A 24,262-nucleotide genomic window follows, 5' to 3' on the forward strand; every position below is an offset into this window, starting at 1 on the left:
ATAAGAAAAAGCAGTGGCTCTGAAGCTTGTGATCTGCCTGAGGACTTGTGAAAACCAAAACTGCAAAGGGTATTCTGCCTCAATTAATTTATCTCTGTCTCTGAAGAGTGTTCTATAGAAAGTTAGAGCGCATAACCTGGCTGTTACAGGATCCACTGTCACAGTACTAGTAGTAGTAGTAGTAGTAACTCCTACCAGTCTAGGTTGCAGTTATTAGCAGTACTCCCCTAAGAGAATTTCTAGTCATGTGGCTCAGGAAATAAAATTTTACTGTAGTGTATTTAAGCATTATTTAGAGAGTGCATGCTCACTTCTATATAAAAAGTTTTTCCTGTAAATAGGAAAATTAAAACAGAGTAATTAGAAATACCCTCTCTTCGAGCATCATGGAAGTGTAGTTTCACTGTGGATGCATCATATCTTTTACAGAAAAGTATTGGAAGAATTGTGGAGTCAACTTGGTTTATGGCTCTTATGTCTTTCTTGCCAGGAGCAACCTAGAGAAGGATACAGATTGGATCCTTATCTGTATGTAAAGATTATGTAGAAATAGGCAGTCCTTCAACATTCACAGCACATCTGTGAGAGCAAAGTTTTCACAGCATTGGCTCTTAAAGTCTGCCCTTGCCCTTCAGCCTTCCATAGTTTATGGCTTTAATAACATAAAACAATAGACTCAGTAGGGAGCATAAATGAGAACACTGAAAAAGGAAAAACTGAAACCCTGGGATTATTTTTGCAGATCTGTCATGGGGCCACAGCTGTTGTGGTGGCCTTTGGAAAACATCCCTTAGCTCAATGGGGTCCCATCTGATGGACAGCCATGGTGGGAAGCTTCAGGAATCAGAAGTCATTCCCAGATCTGATCACTTCAAGGGCAGCTAAACCTTTGATATTCAGAAACAACAAAAATAGAGAAAAAGCAAACCTTTTCTGTTTTGTTTTCCTTTTTGTGTGTGTGTGTTTTATTAGTGATGGTTTTTTTATTAATTTACCCTTGGTGGCCTGGAGCCTCAGTGAAGTTCACCATGATCTTGACTTTTGCTCTTGATTCTCAGTGAAATATGGTTGTCTATGGTTAGGCAAGTGACAGCAAGACACTTTGTATGAAACACAATCCAAACTGTTTGGTGAAATGACAGCAGAAATTTATGGCTGGAGGCTCCTGCCAAATTGGTGTCAATTCAGATTTCAACCTGACATGTGTTGTAAATCCTTACCTTGCCAAAGTGCCTTTTAAACCAGTCCTGAGCTGTAGCACTGCTGTCATTGCACTTAAGGCTGGCTGAGGGATTTGCTGCAGGCTACGTCTGATTTCCGGCACTTGGGAAAGCACAGTTGAGTGCACCGCTTCGAATTTCACAGTACCAGGAGTGCACTTCTTCTCCATCCTTAGAGATGACTGCAGTTTATAAAACCTGTGTGCTGTGGCTACAAGGCTTTCTTCCATCTTGGACTACAGATAAGTGTCTGCTTTCTGATGGATTTTAAGTGTCCTCTTTCCTGCAGGCAATGTCAAAACAGATCGGGCCGTGGCAATGGGGAATGGAATTTATATTTCTTGGAATTCTTACCCCAACATGACCTGTGGCTACATAGTAAAATGGTGTCATTCGTCTGGCTCTGAACCCTGTAGTGTGGACTGGCAGAAGTTTCCTTCAAATAAAACAAATGCAGTGATAAAGTCTGGTAAGTCAGAAATTATTTGGTGTGAGTCGTTCTGGTTGAGAAGCCTGAGCAGTGAGTGGAATGCGAGCAGCACCAGTGCTGGAGATGGTTGCATTGCTGTGTGCTTGTGTATATAAATTAGCACCTCCTTGGCACTGTATTTATTTCAATATCTTCCATATCAGCCTTGCCAAATCCAGATTATCGGTCTTGAGTTAGCTGTTACCGTCTTCTGTTTATGAACTGCTTCGAAACTACCTTTTCTAGCTACAGTCAGCAGTTTACCAACTCAGCCTAATGCAAACCATTTAATCTAGGGTTTGGGATTCCAAACATATACAGCACTGCCTGGGATGGGCACAGACTAATCCGTTGTTTTCACATGAGGCAGATTTTTTGTAAGGGTGACCTCCGTGTTTTGGCTTGCTATCAGCAATTGAAATTTCCTGGAACAGGGCACATTCCAGGTCTCTAGATGCTGGTGGGTAGATCAGGGAAATGAAACTCAGCTGTGGAGGGACTAGTAGGAGCAGAAGAGAAGACTCAAGAAAGATGTAGGATTTTTCTCCGCTGTTTAAGAGCATATATATTTGCCTATTTTTTTTTTTCTTAGAGGAGTGAAGTCTCCATTGTAGAAAACAGCTTGGAGCTGTGTACATAGGAATGATAAAGGGGAGAGTGGGACCTGGGAGGAGAGCAATGTGTTTTCCTGCTTGTAATTATAACGCTGTGTCCATGATGTTTTCATTTGTGCTGGCTAGAGCTTGGTTTTCCTTAGCAGGCAATACCACATCTGTCTAGTGATGCACTGCTCTGATCCTGAGCACTTCTTTGGGATGGTTCTTGCCACATGTTGTGGGAGTTTCCAGGCTGCTAGAGCTGGGCACAAGCTGCCAGATGCACTTTTGTGCTTAGTGCTGCCAGGAGAGTCTCTTGGACTGTACCTGAAAGCTAACAAAAGCCGCCTGACTTCTGCAGAGTTTCACAGTAGCATCTTCTTTAGAAAAGGTCTTGAAAGAACTGTACACTCCTGACTTGAAAAAAAAATCCCAGGAAGTGGTAAATCATTTATACATTGTAGTATCAAATGCCCATGCCCCCACCAAAGATAAGTGAAGCAGAAACTTTATGACAATGTGTGTTTTGTAGAGTCAACTCAGGCCTGGAGTTCATTGCCGAAGTGCTTCATTGTGACTTTGGAGAGTTCTCTGAATTTCTTCTGTACAGTTGCTGCAATAAGCCTGAGTATTTCAAAATGTATTTGTATTTCCGAGGAGGAGGCAGGATCTACATGGTTGTTGTGGGAGGAAAGGAAGGGGATAGTTTCTGGTAACTTAGGTTTGTGTTTCCCCATGGAAAGAGCAGTTTATGCAATTTGAGTAGCTTGTTTTGAACCGGATTTGTTTAGAACCAGAATTTCTACATGAGCTAGAAGCTTACTGCTTCTAAACTGCATCTCCTGCAGCGCAGGAGATTCCACCTCAACACAAGGGGGAACTTCTTTATTGTAAGGGTCACAGAGCACTGAAACAGGCTGCCCAGAGAGGTTGTGGAGTCTCCTTCACTGGAGACTTTCAAGGCCTGTCTGGATGCCTTCCTCTGTGACCTGAGGTTGATGTATTGTCCTGCTCTGACAGGGGGGTTGGACTCAATGATCTCTTTGGGTCCCTTCCAACCCCTGAAATACTGCTATCCTGTGGTCTGATGGCTTAGATTTTATTGGGATTACAGGTAGGGATAATTTTTGTAGCTAACACTGCAGTCTAAGACTTTGTCATTTTTTGGATGTGTATTTATGTAAGTCTGCATGATGTCAAAGTTGAAAAGCATCACTCCTCGCAGGTAAAATATTCTTACAGTGGTTTTCTCTTGCAGCTCTGTTTAGACCTGGCATAAGATACAACTTTTCACTATATGGCTGCCAATCCAGTGGATATCAGTTACTGAAAAACATAACCGGGTACATGAAGGAGCTGCGTAAGTGCGTTTTGTTGCTCAGGATCTTTACAAAGTAAATTTAACCTGTGTCTATTTTTAGCTCAGTGTTGACAGAGGAAGGTTGAGACCAGAATCTCCATACCGTATTACTGGCTTCTGTTTGTTCTCTGTATATAGTTGTAATACATTCCTCTAGCCACTTCCAGTTCCTAGCATACAATAATAACCCTGTGCTCTCCATCTTGTGTGGTGGCATAGGATATCACAGAAGTTTCCTCTTAAGACAGTGGTATTCAGAGTTGAAATCATAGGCATAAACTGAACCATGTGGATGGGGTCACTTCTGCAGGAGAGGAGGCAACATTCTTCCATTTATTAAGTCAAAGTAAACTTCTGAGCACATTTGGTGCAGCTCAGCAAATGTGTATATGTATAAAAAGTGCCCACATTTCTGTTTAAAAGCACTTCTAAGATCAGAACTAGGTCCTAGACAAGCCACTCTGAGAACCACACCTGTGTTCCCTCCTGCCTGGGTAACTGCCATTTGATTCAGGGCTCAGTCTTGCCTTCCTCAAAATGTGCTAGTGTCTGGTTGCTTTCATTTATAAATGTGTAAAGGGTGAGTGCCAGGAGGATGGTGCCAGGCTCTGCTCAGTGATGCCTAATGACAGCACAAGGGGCAATGAATGGAAGATGAGACATAAGAAGTTTCATTTAAGCATGAGTAGGAATTTTTTCACTGTGAGGGTAACAAAACACTGGAACAGCTGCCCAGGAGGATTGTGGAGACTCCCTCTCTGAAGATATTCAACACCCACCTGGACACATTCCAGGTGTGATATGGTCTAGGTGATCCTGCTCTGGCAGGAGGGTTGGACTGGATGAGCTTTGGAGGTCCTTTCCAGCCCCTGACATTCTGCTATTCTGTGATTTCCCGGGTATCTGAACACAGCTTTATCCTAGAGCATCACAAATCTATTGTGCTGTATTGTGATTACAGCACCCATTTAGTTTTGAAGCTCAGTTTCTTTTCTGCTAAAATAGTTTGTTTGGAAAACTAAGGTGGCAACATAATCTGAGCCTTTGGAAATGCTGTTGTTTGTTTCATTGCTAAGGTTGAAGGTGAGGTTAAGACAACCAGAAACTGAGCTTGCAGCCCTTTGTATCTCTGTAAAAACCCTTAACAGTTTCCCAGAAGGTTTTTCCATATAATATTCTCAACAGATTGAAAGCTTTCATGGTAAAAGGATAAAGACTTTAGAGGGCTGAAAAAGCAGCAGAAACTTATTGGGAACTGAGGAATGTATCACTTTGCACAAGAGCATAGACTCATTCTAAAACTGCAGGCTTGCCTTTGAACAGATAAGCATCGTGACAAAAGTAGATGCATTCTCAAAACATGAATTCAACACAGGTAGAGCAATGCCCAGTGTCAGCCTGAGTCCTGATGCATGTGAGCTTACACAGTGTCTGCTCTAACATTCAGAGGGGTACAGATATTGGAATAAGGACTTGTGATGCCTGATAAGGGTATTTCTTTTAAGCTGAGATAGATTTCTGTAGTAGGAATGTAGAGTTTGTTTAATTCTAAGATAAGCTATGAAGTCACAGAATGAAAGCCTTTAAAAGCTAAGTAGTTTGTATATTCAGAATGTTTGTTTCAACCATTGGGGATTTGTTGCAGGAAGAAGGGTATTTATGTATATAGGTCTTTGAAAGGGCAGCCCAAGGAGAGATTTTTCCCTCAGCTTAAGTTAGTACTGCTGTTATTAATAACACTAAGACTCACAGACCTTTATTTTTGCATTATCACTTGCTGAGTCTTTTCATACTGTTATTAGCAGCAAGGGAAAAGTGTTGAGGAAGAATCTGAGAATGCCAGCCCTGAAATGCAACTGACCAAACACTTAAATGGATTAAGCATTTAATGACAATGTGGTTTCTTACTAGCTGTTCCCTTTGTGCTTGTCCTTACAGCTCCAAAACGTGCACCAAATTTTACTGTGGAGGAAACCTCTTCAGATTCTATATTGGTAAAATGGGAAGACATTCCTATTGAAGATTGCCAGGGCTTTTTAGAGGGATACCGGCTTTCCTTTGCAAAAGGTGAAAAAGATGCTTTAAAGCCTAGGCTTTCAGAATCAGGTAAATGAAATCTATGGGTTCCTTGATCAAGCTTTCCCCACACACACACTTTTGTTTTTTAATAACTTAATTTCACTTTTTAAAGATGCTTTAAGCATAATTCGTTTGCATTACTCACCGACATAACTGGCCCCTGATACATGACAAAGGCATTTGAAATAATCAGCTCCTCGTGTGGTTAGCAGAGTTGTTTTTTTTTCATGTAGGGCAAAATCTGGAGAAAGCTCTGGCTCACTGAGGCCATAAAGCTATGCAGTGACTAAGTGGCAATGTGACACACTGCTCTGTGTACACATGGCCCTTGTAGATGAGACACGAGGAGAGGTTACATGGATATATTTAATAGGATATAGCCTTTCAGTGCCCATCTTACAAGGACATCACTGTGCAGAACTGAAACCTGACACATATTTATGTATCAGAAACAGTGTGGCCAGTAGGACAAGGGAGGTTATTCTGCCCCTGTACTCAGTACTGGTCAGGCCACACCTTGAGTGCTGTGTCCAGTTCTGGGCCCCTCAATTCAAAAGAGATGTTGAAGTGCTGGAAGGTGTCCAGAGAAGGGCAACAAAGCTGGTGAGGGGCCTGAAACACAAATCCTATGAGGAGAGGCTTTAGGAGCTGGGGTTGTTTAGCCTGGAGAAGAGGAGGCTCAGGGGTGATCTCATTGCTGTCTACAACTACCCAAAGTGAGGTTGTAGCCAGGTGGGTTTGGTCACTTCTGCCAGACAACCAGCAACAGAACAAGGGGACACAGTCTCAAGTTGTGCTGGGGGAAGTCTAGGCTGGATGTTAGGAGGAAGATCTTCACAGAGAGAGTGATTGGCATTGGATTGGGCTGCCCAGGGAGATGGTGGAGTCACTGTCCCTGGAGGTGTTCAGGAAAAGCCTTGCTGAGGCACTTAGTGCCATGGTCTAGTTGACTGGCTAGGGCTTGGTGCTAGGTTGGACTGGATGATCTCGGAGGTCTCTTCCAACCTGGTTGATTCTATGATTCTAAGAGGAAAAGCAGGAGCCAATCTGCAGCACAACTCATTCATGTGCCGTTTTCGTGCTGCATAAGCATGCAGCATTGCTAAGATTCTTCATTTGAGTTTTCTTTTACACAGACTGTGTTTTAATTCCTGGCTTCAAAAAAGTCTTGCTAAAGCTGAGGCTATCCATGAATCCTTTCTTACAAAGTTGTTTCTCTCCCTGTTTCCAAACAAACAGGGAATCCAGAACTTAAAGTTAAGAATATCACTGACTTAACAAAGAAGTCTTTGAAAATACTTGATCTTCAAGGCAAAACAAGTTACCAACTGGACCTACAAGCCTACACTGCTGGTGGGTTGAGCCCTCCAAACAGCCTCTATGTGGTGACAAAGGAAGATTGTAAGTTGAATATCCTCGCCCATTAACAGTCTTCAGCACAGAGAGTGTACAATGTATACAAAGCTGAGCTTACTTTGTTTTGTTTTTCTAGTCTATTTAACTAGTTTGAGCTTGCACTATAGCTTTTAATGTATTTAGTTATTTCAAAATATAAAAAGTGGTACAATTCAAGGCAGGAAAAAAACCTACCTTAGTACAGTCACCTTGTAGCTCATGGTGATGTCTGCAAGAAAAACGACTTCTAAACTACAGCTGAATATGGTGGAATCTGAAGTTCATCTTGCCAAGAAACTAGGTGTTTTTCATCAGGTTTCCCATGATGAGCATCTGCTAATACATAGTGGGAAGGAAGACGTTGTGGAAGTACTTACCAGTTTCAGAATTATAAACAGATGCCTTTCTGCTTTGAATTTAGTTTTATTGATCCTCTGACAGAAAGCAAATCCAGAAGGACAGTTAGAGGAAAAAGATTTACTTTGCAGATTGAAAAACAACAACAATGAAGTATTTAATACAAAAGACTTAATCCTGGCGGAAAACTAAAATACAAGAAAAATCTAACTTGAGGCACTTAACATCAGTGAAGGAAGGCAGTAGGAAGGTACCTGAGCTACACTTTGGGGATTAGAAGGGTTGTAAACCGTATAATATGCAGTGCAGTTCCTGTGATGAGTTGTTGGCCAATATGAGGAGCCGTTACCAGAGACTGGGCCAACTCAAGTGACCTGAAAGTGCAATTCCAGTCCTTCCTGAGAACAGAATTGCAGTAGCAATCAGGCTTGTGTTGCAAGGGAAGCCTTTCACAATTAAACAATCAGAAGTATCTGCTGATTCGGGTAGTTATCACTGAATCAGCCCTGTTTATGGATGGACCTTTGCCCTTCCAGCAAATATGTACATAGATGGTATAGGTCACTGTTTGCAGACCACTGTTAGAACGACTTTAATGAGTCTCTGATATGTGTGAATGTTACAAAAAGCATAAAACTTGCTGGTAACTTTGGATGTATGTTTACTATGTTTTCTTTCTTTTTGATTCTCCCAGCTATTGGGTTAATCATTGCAGTTCTCATCCCCGTGGCAGTGGTTGTGCTGCTTGGAGTGGTGGCCAGCATCTTCTGCTACCGAAAGAGGGAATGGTAAGTGCCTGCATTCCATTCTGATCTCCTCCTTCAAGTGCTAAAGTTTTCCATTATTTCAGTTGTTCTTTGTTTTCTCCTAGTACAAAAATATGTCAACAGGCTTTAAATAAAGGTGAGTGGCAAAAACACATTGTTAGGAAATGAGGGAGAAATTGAGCTGGAGGAGAAAGGTCAGAGTGAGGAATGAAAAAAGGGTTTGCAGAAGCCTGTCTGTCAGTGATCACTACTTATAAATAGTTCCCAAATACAAATTAGCTGGCCACATGCTGTAATTTGTGAGCCCTCCACAAACACTCACATGGACATCCCATCTTCAACTTTTTTTGGTGAACAACTAAACAAAACAAAGCAAGCAACCAAGCAAGAAGCCTCAGAAACATTTGCTGTTTTTTCCATTAACTGCTTAGTGAAAGTGTAACACACTAAATCTTCGTGCCATATGTCTTTGGTGCTCTGGATTTAAGGGAAATGTCCTGACTCATTCTGTGGATTCACAATATTTCAGGGCTTGGTAACTTCTAAATGTTTGTTCTTTCTTTAAAGGATTAAGGAAACATTTTACCCAGAGATCCCAAATCCTGAGAACAGTAAGGCACTGCAGTTTCAGAAGAACATCTGTGAGGTAACCCTTACTTTTAAATCCAGCATTTTAAACTTCTGAAAGGTACTGGGAGTAAAAAATTATTTGGAAAACTTTGAATCTTCTGCTCCACATACATAAAAAAATCTGTTGGCAGAGGAGAGCTTTTGTCAGAGGCTATCTAGAACTTTTTTGTTGTTAATGTAGTTGTTTTCAGTGTTTCAACGAAGAAAAGACTGCTGCATTTCTCTCCTCTCACACTAATGAGCGGTCACTACATGACAGCAGTGTAGGAGCAACGTACTCATCTTTGCCATAGTGTCAGGAGAAGCAGAAGGTGTGAAAAAGTGAGCATATTATGTCCCCAGCCTCCTGGTAAAGCTTAGAATACTGAACTGGATGTAAGATTTAGACGGCCTTTTGGAATGGGTTATACAAAGTCAAGATATGGAGGAAAAAGACTGAAGCACTGCAAGATCTGGAGCCTCTCTGAGTTGGCCAAAATACATTTAAGATAATCAGGGGTATGTGATGAGCCAGAAAATGAGAATGAAAACAGGGTATTTTTCCATTTTACTAATGGGAATGGGATGAGTGCAAGGCACAAGCCAACGTGCTGGTTTAAACTGGGCGAGTTGCTGCTTTCAGGATTTCCAGGTCTTTTGGTTTAGCCTCTCCTCTTTCTCCTTTTTCACACTTCAGGGCAGTAAGACACTTAAAACACTGGAAATGAACCCATGCACTCCCAATAGTGTTGAAGTGGTGGAAACACAATCTGCAGCTCCCAAGATTGAAGACACAGAGATGATATCCCCAGCAGCAGACACCACTGTGCCTGAAGATGGCTCTGACTCGGAAACAGAAAACCACGTGGTTGTGTCCTACTGCCCCCCTATCATTGAAGAGGAGATCTCAAATGCCCCTATGGATGAACCTGTGGGGTCATCTCAGGTGGTCTACATTGACATCCAGTCAATGTATCAGCCTCAGATTAAAGCAGAAGAGGAGCCAGACATAGACATAGTGACGACAGCAGGCTATAAGCCACAAATGCAGCTGCCTATCAGTGCTCTGAAAGTAGAGAGTCGTTTACCTACAGAGGAAGAATTGAACAAAACTGCAGGTTACAGACCCCAAGGAAACACAAATGCCTGGACCGTGGACACTCCGGACTCTCCTGGATCAGTTGAAAGCAACAATGAAAATGCATCTTTTGGGAGTCCATGTTCCATTAATTCCCGACAGTTTCTGCTTCCCTCAAAAGATGATGAAGACTCTCCCAAACCCAGTAACACAGGGTGGTCCTTCACACACTTTTTTCAGAACAAAGCAAATGATTAACAGTCAGTCCTTGTTGTACCTGAACTTGCCTTCTAAATAAGCTTACTGCTGATGTTGTAAAAAAAGGAAGAAGTGTGAAAGGCATGAATTATTGTTGCAAACAGTCAGCAGAGGTTCTAGTGAGCTGAGTGTTACCATGTTTGAGTTAGCAAAAGTTACCATTTTAACAGAGGCTGAGGGGGCAAAGTTATAGCAATTTAGTTTATTGCTCTAGTAAACTACATTGGATGTGAGGGGGTATTGAGTTTAGACCTCTTGATAATCCCAATGAACTCTGCCTACCTTCACATAGTGCTCAGAGATTAATATAGCCTCATCCAACCTATAGCTCAGAAAGATTGCTTTGCTCCATTGTAGTTGTCCTCAACTGTGCATACTCAAATGATGCAAACCCAGCAAGTTTCCCTTCTGAAGGTTTCATTTATCACAAGCCTCAGCCTAACACATGGAAACAATGTGGTTGGAAACTGTTGAGATCTTTTACCTAGCTACAGACTAGGTATAAAATGACAGTAGTTATTTTTTTGTTTTGTTTTGTTTTGTTTGTTTATTTTTTTCATTTTAACCCTTCTCCCATATGGAAGGGCATTGTCACTGTTTAACACCTTTGAAGCAATGGCCATTCAAATCTGTTGCTTTTTTAACTAGACACTAGTTTCTGTACTTACTGTACAATGTTCATTCAATGTTTGACTCAGGGGTGTACAAACTTGGGGAAAAAAGAAAAAAAACCTGTAACACTGATTTAAACCTCAACAAGAACTGCATAAAGTTTAGAACTGTTTCTTTTTTTTTTCCTCCTCTTTTTTTTTCCTCCTTTTTTTTCCTTTTATTTTAGAATGCTGTATTGCACTAATGCATTCTCCATATCATAGCTTCAGCTCCAGATCTCCTGCTTCAAAGTGGTACAACACTCCCTTCTTCCCCCCAGTCTTCAGCAGTCTTTGCACTATACAGTAATGTATACCATGGGGATATCTTTCTACTAAATACTAACTGTCCAAACAGTTTGGCATGTGAAATTAGAGGTAGTAGTACTAACTCCTTGAGAACAAATTACTCTTTCAGTGCTCTTTATTGTATTAGCTTTGCCACCTGCTGCCTGTCAGTCCTTCAGTATCCACCCAACAGAACCTTCTCTACAAATCCCACCTGGGAGTACAAGGTGGGGTTTCTTTGGTGGCAGGGAGAAACCCCAGGAGGTTTTAGTGCCACTAGTTCTACCTCTCCTTTTATCAGACATGTGATGGAAAGAAAGCTTAAATGTGCTTCAAGGAGTATTTAGAACAATCATCTTTGGAAAGCCTTGTGCTCACATATGCATCTTTAGGCAGCTGTAATTGTAACATTTCACTGTGTCAACTTCAGACTGTGGAACACATTAATTTCTCTAGCTTACAGGAAAAAAAAAAAAGTGTTGTTTTGTTTGATTTTTTTTTCTTTTTAATTTACCTGTTCTGTAACATACAACACATTGGTGAGAAGTCAGATGTGAAAGAGCTTGATCAAAAAGTGTGTCTGTAAAGTCCTAACTGACTCTGGTTTTGGTTGTTGGTTTGTTTTGTTGTTGTTGTTTTTTTTTTCCAAATTGCTCAGCTACTTCCTGGGTTTTTTTTAATAACTAGGATGGGGGAGAGGTTTTCTTAAAAAGACCCAAAAATAGATACATAGCCTGAGTTGGCTGAGCTGCTAAGTGTAGAGGTGTGAGAGCAGACCAGGAGCATGGCTCGTTTGGCAGACGTTTGGTCTTCTAACCGTATGATCTGGCCATCATCCAAGCATTAGGTTAATTGCAGCCACCAGTGATGCCATTTCAGATGTTGTTATGCCACTGCTATCTCTGTATAATGAAAAAGCAGAGGGGCTTCAAAACTGACAAAAAAGACAAAACACTAACCAGTATCCAAATAATTTTCAGTAACTGCCAGTGTGTGCCTCCTGGAGGAGCAATTGTGAGGAGAGTGTAATGGATCTGTCCGCAGACAGGGCAGAGTACAAGGTGTGTCTGAAAGAACAGAAGATGAAGACAGGATTCTGTTTCTGAGGTTGAGTCTTGGAACTGTCAGAGCTGCAAGTGAGGAGACAGAAAGGCAGTGCAAAGAGCTGGTGTCTGTCACCAGACATCACTGCAAGTTTCATGGCTGATTTATCACTGCCTTTTATTCAGAACACTAAAACAATACAGAAAAGGAAGCAGTTATGCCCTTTGTGCTCAGCAGCTGTGAACTGGCTAACTCCTAATGGTAAAACCCTTTCTCACAATATCTCCTCTAGAGCAGATTTCTTTTCACTACTGCAGATTTGGCTTAATGTGTTTATTGCCTAAAATGAATTTTAGATTGTGCTGCCATTCTTCTTTTTTTTTTTTTAACTAAAAGCAGAAGATGTCATGACTAGAGTTTCTGGGTAGTGGTTTGGGGGGTTTTTGTGGAGCAGTTTCTCAATGCAGAGGAGCCATCAGTATTGTGTGGTTATCCAAACAAAAAAAAAAAGCCTCTGTAATGGAACAGCTGCTCATGAAGGGCAAGCATACTTTCATATGTCTGTGTGTTGCAAGAATCAAAACTGAACTGAGGTTTGAGAGTACTAGTGATTTTTACTTTGTCAGACTGGAAGCTAGGGCAGCTACAGAGAACACACAGAAGTCACAGTGAGCAGGCTAAAATCCATCAGAGTGCTTTGTGAATTGTTTAAACACAAGCATGACATACTCAGGTTTTCCTTTATGCTGCTTTTCCTATTCAGTAAAGGCAACAGCGTTTTGAATTGCTTCATTTCACAGAATCATAGAATGGTTTAGGTTGGAAGGGACCTCAAGGATCATCCAGCTCCAACCCCCTGCCATAGACAGGGACACCTCCCACTAGAACAGGTCACTCAAGGTCTCATCCAACCTGGCCTTGAACACCTTCAGGGAAAGACTATCCACATCCCTGGGCAACCCATTCCAGTGCTTCACCACCTTCACTGTAAAGAACTCCTTAAGTAGGGAAAAGGTCCAGAAATACAGGATCTGCCTTGATGTTATTAAAGCACTCTCATCTAATTATCCATCCCTTTTTTAAAAGAGAGAAAAACAAACAAACAAAAAACCCCTGCCAACTACTTTAACCATATACTTTATTTTTCTGGTGTTCTGACTTTCAGGATACAGGGCAAAAGAGCCATACTAATAGCAGTGGCTTGCTGTACACATCATCCTGTATCAGTAGCAGAAGAATGGGACAGATGGGAGTGGCAGAGGCTCATGCAGTATATGTAGCATCGTTTACTGTTGCTCACTGGTTATGATGCAGTAAGCAGTTTTTGTGCCAGCACTTAAAAGCTCAGCTGCCTCACCTGTGTGGTTTACCTTGAGCTATTCAGTGCTGCCAGTGAGGACTCTTTACTGATGCTTATCTGAAGCCTTCAGCAGTGAATCCAAACACAGCATGGATAGTGAGAGGTGGTGTGCAGATTTAGTGACTAGATGGAAGACGCCCCTAGGTGCATGGAGCAGCAAGAAAGGGTGACAAGGACCATCCAGGGAATGAACTTGCTTTCTGAGCCCAAGTGCTGTGTTAAACAAGCAACACATCCTTAGCAATGCCTTCATATCAAACTGTCAAAGCATGGTGCTGTTTAGCCTCTAAATGCTTTCATAACAGTTGTAATACTAAAACTTTGGGCTTCAGAGGAAATCAGACTCCTTGAACTAGTGCCTTTGGGCTTCCTGGTGAGCCTCCTTAGTAAAATTGTGAAAAACATTGTGGGAAACCTTACCTATCACATTTTCTAAGCATCATTTGCTGAAAGTCTTTAGTCCTTTATTGATTATCTGGTTTTAGTTCTTATTTTTGTCTTCTCTAGAAGGTTCAGCTTTTTCAAGGAAAAAAAAAAAACAAAAAACAACCAACAGCTTCCATAAGGGCTATGACCAGAAGAGATTGTGTCCAAAGCACTCTTACTCCTCAGTGCTTCAATCCCCCCAGTTGGATCAGTGTTCAGAGATGTAGGGTGTTAATGCCAAGCAGTTTCTTTCTAAAGCAAATAACTGGTAATGCTGCTTTTGACTTTTGAGCCATGCCTGTGATGTGTGGCAGTGTGGGGCTTTGTGCAGTTCACTGTATGCATGGAACATCAGTCACATTTCCTGTAACATTGTGCACGTTCACTATTTGACACATTCATTATCTTCTTTGTTGTGACAGGTGGAAGGATCTGGGATCTTGGGTTTGAGTGTTAAGTTTTGGGGTGGTAAAGCTGCATGTGACATACCTCACAGAGCTACTAGTTAATATATCAACAAAATAGTAAGCTAGTATTACAGGCAAGCAGTGAATTACCTCCTCTCCTGTGCAGTGGTTGCATGGGCAGACTTGGACCCTTGTGACTGATGTTTGCTGTGGTAGCTAGCTTTGTTCTCTGTAGTTGCTGCTTTCATGAGTAAACCATTTCCAAAGGGAGCCAGTAGTCATGTTGTCTGTTACAACACAGCTGGCAACTGTGCTGTTTCTTAGTCTTTGGTTTAAGTGGAGGACACTGAATTTCCTCTGCTGAGAACTCACAGCAGCAACCTGATGCTGCCCCTGAGTTTTAGGCTGTTCTAATAGACAGGGCCAAGCTACCTTTTGGGTTTTGGTTATAGTTTTTTGCTTTGGGTTTGGGTTTTTGGGGTTTTGTTTGATTGGTTTTTACATGTTCATCTGAGTAGGGCAGTGTTTCCTGTGATCACGTCCTCTGGGATGCTCAGATGAAGATGAATAGTAGCAAAATGAAGGCAATTAGATACACTGGTGGGAGAAGGTGTTTAGAAGTTGCTCTGACAAGGCAATGAGAAATTGTGTGCTCTTTAGACAAATACTGCTTTGTAAACAGAATATTTGCGTACCTGAAAGTAGGTAGAAACATAGTAAAGGAATTTGAAATGCATAAGAGAAATGCAACTTCTAAAGAATGCTAACTAGGCACCACAAACCTATCAAGAGCTTCCCATGTAAGTAGCATCCTCTGCTCTGCCACAGACTTTGACAAAGCCTTCAATCCAAATGACATAGTTTTAGCACTAAGGCAAGCACATATGTGCTCACATCATGATGTACCTAGGTGCACATTGCAGAGGAAAACTTGCTTGCAGTTCCCAGTGTGATTTTTTTTCTCAGAGCCCTGTACTTGAATAGATGACTTTTGAAACAGCTGCCATCTGCACTTCTCCCAGCACACTACGTGGAGTTTGTGCTGCAGTGCGTTAAGCTGTGTGCCCTGTAGGTAGTTCACAAGATTCATGTTAGCTTTTTTCTCTCTGCGTTTTCCTTAGCAAGCCTGGAAACAGAGTCCAAATCCCCATATACCAGACACAGATTCAGAAAAGTTGGGAAAATTGATTTTCCTCATGCTTAGGCCTGTCTCAAATGGTTAAATCTCTCTTTAGAAGCTGTAAAACAGTTTCTTCCATAACAATTGCTCTTCCTCTCCTCCCCCACTTATATAACTCTGGATTTTCCCCTGTGTTTCTAAGATAGACAGTGGTTCTTTCCTTTTTGCATGTTATGCAAACAAACCTCAGATGATATTGGCAGAGGTTTCTGTTACTTCACAAGTTGTCCCAGGGTGCCTGACAATACTTTTTTTTTTCCCACAAAAAACCATTTATTAATTCCTTCTGCTTTTACAACAAGAGTCTCCAGAGAACTTGTATGTTTCAGTGGGCAAAGGGCTTAGCATCTCTGTGCAGGTGAGCTGGTCTGATGTCAGGGAGTTTCATGAGAGGATGGGGTTATTCCCTTCCTAGTCCTCACCCTTGCTTTGCACTAGAGCTGCCCAGGTGACTATGGTGCAGCAGAGCAAATGACACTATTAATGTGATGCCAAACACAATCTCTAGATTGAGTTTTTGGGCAGTCCTAAATCTTTGACCTGTTACATGAAAACAAGCTCCAGTGGAAGTACGTGCATGGCTTCCATGAGAAGGTTCCAATGTCTATGCAACACACTTGGTCTCATGTTGTGCTACATGTAGTGAGCAAAACTTAGCCAGGGACAAAACAAAACAAAAAAGAAATGTTCTCATATTCCTTGTTTGGGCTGAGAAAAATAATATTAAAGAACAAAAGAGAAGTAGCTTAATCAGGGCAATGTGAAACAGAAAATTACAAGGTCTCAAGTTTTCAGCAGGGACACCATTGAAAAAACATTCTTGAGCATCACTTGGTCAACATTTCCTTAATGTCATTCAAGAGGGGCTTAGGGTGAATGACATTTTATGCTTCACAGCATATCAGGAAAGTTTGTAAAATAGGGGATAGCAAAACCCAAAAAGAATAAAGAAGAGAACTGAATTGGCTTGTCTTTGGAATCCTACTTGGAGCTAACAGGAATTTGGGCTTTGGTCCTGCTGTGGCACACAAAACAGTGGGAGCTGGTGGAGTCCTATGGATCACCTGGAAAAGAAAAAAAAAAAAGAACATGTACTATAATGCTGTAACTTCTAAAGTATATACTGTGAACAGGTTCAATGTGTTGGGTTGTTTGGGTTTGGTTATTTTTTTAGCTCTTTTTATACCATGTTTTTTACAGCGTAAATAATTTGTCTAGAGATTGTTGTCCATGTTCTGTTCTTACAAACTGTTGTATTGGACTCTTTGTTTTTGTACTAGAGAAAAACCCCTCTTTGGCTGTGTGAAATAGCCCTCCACAGAAATCCCATCTGGTGAATAAATCAATAAATGAAGCTGACGAAACGGTCTTCCTAACACGCTAAATCTAATCAGTCATTTAACACGTTTCTGTTGCTGGATGATACTGAAGTTTTCCGGTTCCAAATCCAGTATTAAGTTTCACAGCTTAAGCAAAATCACCACAAGGCACTTTAGTGAGGTTGTAGCATTCCACGTGAAACACTGATTCAGTTATGTGTGTCGATGTGATAGTTCATTAGCTAAGCAGTTAAATAAATGCATGCTTGAAAGAGGAAGCCTAGGATCATGCTGGGAAAATAATACTCCAGGGTGGCAGATGTCATTTAGGACTAACCTAACACTAAGATACCAGTTTTGCATAAGTTTTAAACCTAGTTTGCTTGGCTGTTGTAACCCCTGTTGTATTGCTTGGGTGTCTGAAAATAAGCATGTGTTTAACAATTTTACCATAATATTGCCATGGAGTTTAATAAATATATTTTCTTACACTCTTACATGTTTTCATAGTCCTTGCCTGCATGTTTGTTTTTCAAGTAAGAGTTAAATTCTGCTCATGCTACAGTACAGAGATACTGTTGTGTGCCAGTGTAAATAACCACAGGATCTGGCAAGCACAGCCTTGGCTGCTTGTTGGGCAGAGTGGGTAGCAGCTCAGATGCTTGGTGACACAGATACTGTCTGAGCAGTTTCTAACCACAGCTTGCTGTAGTGCATACCTATTACAGCTCACTGAAGCCTTCCTGTGCCTGCACTGTGATGATAGGAAGAAGGCCACTTGACTTACCTCCTCGACTTACAGCTCTAACACAGCTGGGGAGTTGTTACTTCTCTGACAACTTGGGCTGAGGGCTTGAAGAGATGAGCAGCTGGGGGCTGTCCACGGTGGGCAGGTCTGTGTGGTGGACATCTGTATTGCAGGAGGAAGGGACTGTGGGGGTTATTTTGAGTGACAAAGGGCAATTCCTCAGTGTGTGTTGGGGGAATGGAGTTGATCTGCTTCCTTACGTTTGAGATTGTGCATTGCTGCTATCCTAGTGCCAGCCCAGGAATTTTCTGGAACATGTGATCATAGAATCATAGAATGTCAGGGGCTGGAAGGGACTTCGAAAGATCAGCTCATCCAACCCTTCTGCCAGAGCAGGATCACCTAGAGCAGATCACACTGGAACTCATCCACATGGTTCTTGAATATCTCCAGAAAGGAAGTCTCCACAACCTCCCTGGGCAGCCTGTTCCAGTGCTCTGTCACCCTCACAGGGAAAAAAATTCCTCCTCAGGTTCACATGGAACTTCTTATGCCTCAATTTCCACCCACTGCCCCTTGTCCTGTTACTGGGCACCACCCACCATATCCTGGCTCCATCCTCCTGGGACTCACCCCTTACATATTTATAAACATGAATCAGGTCACCCCTTAGCCTCCTCTACTCCAAGCTAAAGAGCCCCAGCTCCCTCAGGCTCTCCTCTTAAGGGAGATGTTCAGTTTCCTTAATCTTTTGTGGCTCTGCGCTGGACTCTCTCAAGCAGCTCCCTGTCCTTCTTGAGCTGGGGGCCCCAGAACTGGACACACAAGTCCAGATGAGGCCTCACCAGGGCAGAATAGAGGGGAAGGAGAACCTTCCTCCACCTACTAAGCACTCCCTTTCTAATGCACCCCAGAATGGCATTGGCCTTCCTTGCCACAGGAGCACACTGCTGCCTCATGGCCATCCTTCCATCCACCAGGACTCCCAATCCCTCTCCCCTTCACTGCTCTCCAGCAGGTCACTCCCCATCCTATACTGATCCCTGGGATTGTTCTTTCCCAGGTGCAGGACTCTACTCTTGCCCCTTGTTGAACTTCATTCAATTTCTCCCTGTCCAGCTATCAGCCTAAACCTTTCTGGATGGCAGCACAACTCTGGAGTATCTGCCACTCCACCCAGCTTGGTGTCATCAACAAACGTGCTGACAGTGCACTCTGTGCCCTCATCATCCAGGTCACTAATGGATACATTGAACAAAACTGGTCCCACTACTAACCCCTGAGGAACTCCACTGGTTACAGCCCTCCAGATAGACTCTGCCCACTGACCACAACTCTCTGACTTCCTTCCTTTAATCAGTTCCCAAACCACCTCACTACTCCATCACCCAACCACACCTCCTCAGTGTGCCTATGAGGATGCTGTGGGAGACAGTGTCAGATGCTTTACTGAAATCAAGATAAAGCACATCCACTGCTCTGCCATCATCTATCCACCTGGTTATGTCCTCACAGAAGGTTATAAGGTTGGTCAAACATGACTGCCCCTTTGTAAAACCATGCTGGCTGCTCCCAGTGACCTTCCTGTGTTTGATATGGCTAAGCACAGAGCTGAGGATAAGCTGCTCCATTATATTTCCAGGGATGAAAGTGAGGCTGACCAGTCTAGAGTTACCTGGCATCTGAATTAAGAAGCAACACACAGGCTTAATAGCGTGTGGTTGGACAGGTGCCATATCACAGCCAACACAGGAAGCGTGGTGGCACTGGACCATAGAGTCATAGAATCAGTCAGGGTGGGAAGGGACCACAAGGATCATCCAGTTCCAACCCCCCTGCCATGGACAGGGACACCCTACCCTAGAGCAGGCTGCCCACAGCCTCATCCAGCCTGGCCTTAAACATCTTCAGGGATGGGGCCTCAACCACCTCCCTGGGCAACCCATTCCAGGCTCTCACCACTCTCATGCTGAGCAACTTCCTCCTCACATCCAATCTGAACCTACCCATCATTCCCTGAGAGCCTAAAAAGTCCCCTTTTTCACAGGACCCCTTCAGATACTGAAAGGCCACAAGAAGGTCACCTTGCAGCCTCCTCCTCTCCAGACTGAACAGCCCCAACTCTTTCAACCTGTCCTCACAAGAGAGGTGCTGCAGCCCTCTGAGCATCCTCGTGGCCGTTCTCTGGACATGCTTCAGCATCTCCACATCCCTCCTGTCATAGAGGCTCCAGAACTGGATGCAGTACTTCAGATGGGGTCTCACCAGAGAGAATCACCTACCTTGACCTGCTGGCCACAATTCTCTTGATGCAGCCCAGGATCTGGTTGGCCCTCCAGGCTGCAAGTGGACACTGCTGGTTCATGCTGAGCTTCTTGTCCACCAGCACCCCCAGGTCCCTCTCTGCAGGGCTGCTCACCAGCCAATCACTCCCAGTCTGTATTTGTGCTTGGGATTGCCTCACCCCAGATGCAGGACCTTGCAGTTGTCTTGTTGAACCTCCTGAGGTTGGCTTGTGCCCATCTCTCCAGCCTGTCCAGGTCCCTCTGGCTGGCATCCCTTCCCTCCAGCCTGTCTGCTGCACCACACAGCTTGGTGTGGTCAGCAAACTTGCTGAGGCTGCCTTCAGTGCCACTGTCCATGGCACTGACAAAGATGCAAAGATGTTGAACAAAGATGGATGTTTTGCTCTTTCTGTCTCCTTGGAGGCAAGGACAACATGGAAGTGTTGGAGACAGTCCAGAGGAGGCCATGAAGATGCTCAGAGGGCTGGAGCAACTCTGCTATGAGGACAGGCTACGAGTTGAGGCTCTTCAGCCTGGAGAAAAGGCTTTGAGGACCTCCTAGTGGCCTTCCAGTATCTGAAGGTGGCTACAGAAGGGCTGAGGAGGGACAATTTATAAGGTCTTGCAGTGATAGGATGAGGGGTAATGGGTTTAAACTGGCAGAGGAGAGATTTAAACCAGATGTTAGGAAAGGATTCTTTCCAGTGAGGGTGGTGAGACACTGGAATGGGTTGCCCAGAGATGTTGTGGCTGCTCCCTTCTTGGAGATGTTCAAGGCCAGGTTGGATGAGGGCTTGAATGGCCTTTCCTAGTGGGAGGTGTCCCTGCCTGTGGCAGGTTTTTGGAACTGGATGATCTTTGAGGTCCCTTCCAACCTAAACCATTCTGTGAGTCTGTGAAAATCACAGCAGATGAGTTTAAAGCTTGAGTAAAGGTGAAGCTGATGGACTGCTTCTTTTATCACCTCAGGGATGAGAGAGGGGAGAGGGAGTCACAGCACCTATGTAACCCACTCCTGTTCTAGCACACACCCTTCTGCTTTACTCTCCTTGTGCTGCTCCTAACATGTCACAGGCTGCAGCATTAGCACCTGTCAACCACATGAAGTTACAGTCAACACATAACAAAGGTTTACAGAGCCCTTTTGTATGAGGCATTTGTTAGTTCTTAAAACCAGCAAACACAACAACAAAAACAGCATCTAAACCTGTCTTCTGGTGACAGTAATCAGTTCAAACTAAACCGGCCCAAAATCTCTATGGAGGAAGAAAGGAACTGTTTAAGCATCTACAAAACAAAAGAACAGGCTGCAAAGCTGCTGGTTTGTGTGCTTGAGTGCGGAGTGCCGGTGCTGGCAGCCCCGTTTCTTCTATGATGTCCCCCTAGGTCACACAACCTGTGGGGGTGGGCATCGAAAGAGCTGGCACTACTGAGTTTTTCCCTGGAAAGAAAAGACTGAGGGAAGCTTTAAAAAGAAATAGCTGGGGGAAGAGGAACAGAGGTGTCTTTGTCCTCTGCACAATAAGCAAAGGAAAATGCTCTGACAGCGAGCGGACAGTGGGGGTGAAATGGCAGCACTGTGATGGCAGCACTGCCAGGCAGCCCCCATCGCAGGGCGGGGCTGAGAAGGCACAGCCGAGCCGAGTCCTGTCCATGGGGATGCAAAAGGAGGACCTCACGGAGCGGCAGCAGCTGCCAAGTGCTTAGCACCAGCCTCTTACTCGAGTGTGAAATGCCCGAGCGCAGCGGCGGGGACGCGGCGTGCGGAGCAGGGGACAGGTCGTGCCCACGGTGACTCGGACCAACGGCACAACGGAGCGGGAGGCAGGGATGTGCTTGCTGGAGCAGGTGCTGCCTCGGAGAAGAGAAATCCCCACTGCCTGCACACCAAGTAAAACGCTGATAGAAGGACACACCTGGCTGATGAGGTGTGCCTGCAGTTCTCCGCCAGTAAGCCACGTCTGCAGTTTATCTAGTCCTTTAAAGTGAGGTTTGCCGGCTGAGGGATGATCACAGTCTCACAGTATCACCAAGGTTGGAAGAGACCTCACAGATCATCAAGTCCAACCCTTTACCACACAGCTCAAGGCTAGACCATGGTACCAAGTGCCATGTCCAAACCTGCCTTGAACAGCCCCAGGGACGGCGACTCCACCACCTCCCCGGGCAGCCCATTCCAGTGTCCAATGACTCTCTCAGTGAAGAACTTTCTCCTCACCTCCAGCCTAAATCTCCCCTGGCACAGCCTGAGGCTGTGTCCTCTTGTTCTGGTGCTGGCCACCTGAGAGAAGAGAGCAACCTCCTCCTGGCCACAACCACCCCTCAGGTAGTTGTAGACAGCAATAAGGTCACCCCTGAGCCTCCTCTTCTCCAGGCTAAACAACCCCAGCTCCCTCAGCCTCTCCTCGTAGGGCTGTGCTCAGGGCCTCTCCCCAGCCTTGTTGCCCTTCTCTGGACACGCTCAAGCATCTCAATGTCCCTCCTAAACTGGGGGGCCCAGAACTGAACACAGGACTCAAGGTGTGGTCTAACCAGTGCAGAGTACAGGGGCAGAATGACCTCCCTGCTCCTGCTGGCCACACCATTCCTGATGCAGGCCAGGATGCCACTGGCTCTCTTGGCCACCTGGGCACACTGCTGGCTCATGTTCAGATGGGTATCAATCAGCACCCCCAGATCCCTCTCTGTCTGGCTGCTCTCCAGCCACTCTGACCCCAGTCTGTATCTCTGCATGGGGCTGTTGTGGCCAAAGTGCAGCACCCTGCACTTGGAGCTATTGAATGCCATCCCATTGGACTCTGCCCATCTGTGCAGGTGGTCAAGGTCCCGCTGCAGAGCCCTTCTGCCCTCCAACCCAGCCACATCTGCCCCCAGCTTGGTGTCATCTGCAAACTTGCTGATGACTGACTCCATGCCCTCATCCAGATCATCTATGAAGATGTTAAAGAGGATGGGGCCCAGCACAGATCCCTGAGGGACACCACTAGTGACAGCCGCCAGCTGGATGTGGCACCATTCACCACCACTCTCTGGGTCCAGTCCTCCAGCCAGTTCCTAACCCAGCACAGAGTGTTGCCATCCAAGCCATGGGCTGACAGCTTAGCCAGCAGTTGGCTGTGGGGGACAGTGTCAAAGGCCTTGCTGAAGTCCAGACTGAGCACATCCACAGGCCTCCCCACATCCACCAAGCGGCTCACCTGATCATAGAAGGAGATCAGGTTGGAGAGGCAGGATCTGCCCTTCCTAAACCTGAGCCCTTTGCCATCCGTCAGGTGCGCTCTTATCACCCCCAAGCTAACCTGCTCCATCAGTTTCCCTGGCACTGAGGTCAGGCTGACAGGTCTGTAGTTCCCAGGTTCCTCCATCTGACCCTTCTTGTGGATGGGGACCATGTTGGCCATTTTCCAGTCTCCTGGGACCTCTCCGGTGAGCCAGGACTGCTGGAAAATGATGGAGAGTGTCTTGGCCAGCTCAGCTGCCAGCTCTCTCAGCACCCTGGGATGGATCCCATCTGGTCCCATGGACTTGTGGGTGTCCAGGTGGCTCAGCAGGTCCTGAACTAATGCTTCATGAATTTCCAGAGGAACACACTGCTCCCTGACCCCATCCCCCAGTTCAAGAGGCCACTTGCCCTGAACTCCTCCCTCCTTGCTGTTGATTACTGAAGTGAAGAAGGCATTCAGGACCTCAGCCTTTTCTTCATCATCAGTTATAGTGTTCCCCTATGATGCTGCCATGCAGGGAGATGCATGTGCAGAGCTGTAATGATGCATTTCCTTGTTGGCTTATTTTGCTTTAGCAACCTAATGAAAATGTTTTTTTTGCAAAAGCAAAGCCTGGCTGTCGAAAGAGTAACTTTGGACTGGCACTTGTGACAGGATAATGTGCTAGGTGGGATTTGGCCGCTTCCCAACCCTATTAATGCCTCCTCCTCTTTGCTGCTTTGCTCTTTGGAGCCATGCTGCAATGGAAGAGAGCTTCCAGGCCCCAACTTTTGACCACTCAGGACACACCAGTGTGGCAAGAATTTGCCTATGATAAGGGCCAATGCTAAGTCTTGCCTGTCTTTTGCTTCCCTCCCTGCTCCTCCCCTCTTTTTTCTCCTCCTCCCTTTCCCTTTCCCTTTCCCTTTCCCTTTCCCTTTCCCTTTCCCTTTCCCTTTCCCTTTCCCTTTCCCTCCCTTCCCCTTCCCCCTCCCCTTCCCTCCCCTTCCCCTTCCTCTTCTCCTTCCCCCTTCCCTTCCCTTCCCTTCCCTTCCCTTCCCTTCCCTTCCCTTCCCTTCCCTTCCCTTCCCTTCCCTTCCCTTCCCTTCATTTCCCTTCCCTTCATTTCCCTTCCCTTCCTTTCTCTTCCCTTCCCTTCCCTTC

The 24,262-nt window shown here is 44.6% G+C and overlaps 1 protein-coding gene across 1 annotated transcript in view; it reads left to right on the forward strand.

Moving 5' to 3' along the window:
- The window catches only part of LIFR (LIF receptor subunit alpha), a 67,518-nt gene extending 55,793 nt beyond the window's left edge, over nt 1-11,725 (forward strand). Inside the window, exons 15-21 of the mRNA XM_064176625.1 lie at nt 1,510-1,689; nt 3,544-3,645; nt 5,584-5,751; nt 6,964-7,125; nt 8,171-8,264; nt 8,811-8,889; nt 9,550-11,725. Of these exons, the coding sequence (XP_064032695.1) occupies nt 1,510-1,689; nt 3,544-3,645; nt 5,584-5,751; nt 6,964-7,125; nt 8,171-8,264; nt 8,811-8,889; nt 9,550-10,188 (1,424 nt within the window). The 3' untranslated portion in view covers nt 10,189-11,725. The remainder of the gene's footprint in view (nt 1-1,509; nt 1,690-3,543; nt 3,646-5,583; nt 5,752-6,963; nt 7,126-8,170; nt 8,265-8,810; nt 8,890-9,549) is intronic.
- Nucleotides 11,726-24,262: the final 12,537 nt, after the last annotated feature.

The sequence above is a fragment of the Pogoniulus pusillus genome, chromosome Z (genome assembly GCF_015220805.1).
Source record: "Pogoniulus pusillus isolate bPogPus1 chromosome Z, bPogPus1.pri, whole genome shotgun sequence".
Lineage (NCBI taxonomy): Eukaryota > Metazoa > Chordata > Aves > Piciformes > Lybiidae > Pogoniulus > Pogoniulus pusillus.